The 2,367-nt window shown below is 44.5% G+C and overlaps 1 protein-coding gene across 1 annotated transcript in view; it reads left to right on the top strand.

Moving 5' to 3' along the window:
• The first annotated feature begins 328 nt into the window (after positions 1–328).
• Positions 329–2,367, top strand: part of LOC121690323 (receptor-type tyrosine-protein phosphatase delta-like) — a 111,764-nt gene continuing 109,725 nt past the window's right edge. Inside the window, 2 exon segments of the mRNA XM_042070807.1 lie at positions 329–345; positions 496–629. Of these exon segments, the coding sequence (XP_041926741.1) occupies positions 329–345; positions 496–629 (151 nt within the window).

The following is a 2,367-nucleotide window of genomic DNA, read 5'->3' as shown; positions in this document are numbered from 1 at the left end:
AGAAAGGAACAAGATTAGCAGCACACATATATCACTGTGGCCTTTTTGGACAGTAGAGTGCGTAGCTCAATGATCTTTTAAGGGCTCAGATTGACAGATTGGAAGGTTGACAGTCACTTGATGGTTTGAATCCCTGCTGGCCACGTGAAGCAGGCCATTATGTCTTCCACATGGTGTCAGTCCACCCAGCTGTAAATGGGCATAGCGACATTTGGCAAGGGGGTCACCCTGCGATGGACTGGTGACCCATACAGGGGGGAGTCCATGGTTGTCATCCGCTTAACACCACCGAAACTGGACGTAAGCACCAGGCGTATTAGTTTCCATGATGATTAACGGACTGACGTAAGTTATTTTTTTAAACGGATTTATATTAGCACAAATAGTGCTCAGGCCACAGGAGGTGGTGGCCCGATGTTTCTCCTCTGTAGGCATCCTGGTGTGGAGAGCACATCTGTTGTCCACCCCTCTCTGACCTTGTGTGACCTTGTGTAGATGTCAAGGTCATGCAGAGGCATTCCAGCATCAGGCTCTCGCTGTGTTTGAGGACGAGATGTGTTGCTACAGTATGATGAGGGTGACGCTGTCAATAAATGCTCTCGCCGTCCACATCCAAAACAAGCCCGGGAGTTGGTTGAAATATTCACCTCAAATGTGTGGGATTAAAAATGAGCATTCACACACACACACACACACACACACACACACACACACACACACACACACACAGAGACACACACACACACACACACACACACACACACAGAGACACACACACACACACACACACACACACACACACACAGACACACACACACACACACACAGAGACAGAGACACACACACACACACACACACACACACACAGACGGCATTGTGAAAGATGTGTGCAGTGAGGAAATTGTCTCATTTATGCATATGAAATGAAATCACTCAGAAACATACTGGAGAGGGTAGTGTTAAAATATGTCTCTAAAAAAGACTCCTAAAGACATACTGTAGACATACATTATCCTCTATAGTCTGCCATGAATGTTCTGAACAGATAACGCATATAAAATGGATATACAGTATAGATGAACATATTCTTTTTTTATTACATGACTAACCAACTGTGACAAATAAGATGTGTAATAAATGAATGGGGTGAAAAAAATGAGACCCACTATTTACCAAATAAATAAATATATAAACAAATATATAAACAAATAGTTAAATAAATAGATAAATAAACGGTGCCGATTCTGCTGGAGCCCAGCCACTGGAGTGCATTTTAGGTTAATCTGAGCTAAAGCTCCACATCAGAGATGGAGCTCTACTTCAGGGCCCTGCCATGACCTCATTGACAGATCGGGCTACTTCCTACTGTCCCGGGGCAGCAAGGCTAAGGGTGGGGTGGGCCGAGGGTGGGGCGGTGCGGGGGTGGGGTGGGGTGGGCCGAGGGTGGGGTGGGGGTGGATGGGAGACTGGGAGTGTGGGCTGTAAGGGTGGGGGTGATAGTAGCATCACAGAACAGTGAAGCTGAACCAATTTACACCTTCACATTTGAGTTAGAGAATTGACCACCCTGTTCTGTGTGTGGTCAACAGTGAACTCTCTCTATCTCTCTCTCTCTCTGTCTATCTATCTCTCCCTCTTTCTATCTCTCTCTTCCTCTATTCTTCTCTTTCTTTCTATCTCTCTCTCTCCTCTCTCTCTCACAAACGTATTTTTTTTCTCTTTCTTGCCATTATTTAAGGGATAGAAGAAGCTTTCAGTCAGGAAATTATTAATATGATGGCTACCCACGCTACATTGCAAACAGAGCATAGGGAGGCTTTGAAGCGTAACGTCCTTTTCATTAAGTTGGAGAATACGGGTTATATAACTCGCCCCGAGAAAAGAAGAAAGAGAGAGAGAGAGACATAGAGAGAGAAAGAAAAAGACAGAGAGAGAGAAAGACAGAGAGGGATAGAGGGAGAGAGAGAGAGAGAGAGAGAGAGATAAAGAGAGAGAGAGAGAGAGAGAGAGAGAGAGAGAAAGAGAGAGAGAGAGAGGGAGAGAGACACATAGGCATCCTTTGTAGCTTGTTCTGCCTGAGCTTCTTGTTTGTGGGTGTCGTCAGCTTAGCTTGGGAGTAGTTGAACAAGAATCCACAGTAATGCAGGTAGATTAAAGGAATTATCTGGAGTAAAATGCACTTTAGATCAATTTACGGATGATTGGAAGTACATACGTTGAGTTGACAAAATAAAGTACCTTTCTGGAAATGTTGCTGCTGCAGCTGGCGTCTTTAGGGGAAAGTCTGTAGGAGTCGATTGCCGAGTGTGGAGTAACACGCTCTGGAAATTCACAATTTCGTCGTCGTTTTAAAAAAAAAAAAAAAAA

This window comes from Alosa sapidissima, chromosome 18, assembly GCF_018492685.1.
Source record: "Alosa sapidissima isolate fAloSap1 chromosome 18, fAloSap1.pri, whole genome shotgun sequence".
Taxonomy (NCBI): Eukaryota; Metazoa; Chordata; class Actinopteri; order Clupeiformes; family Clupeidae; genus Alosa; species Alosa sapidissima.
This window is presented reverse-complemented; position numbering and strand designations above follow the sequence as displayed.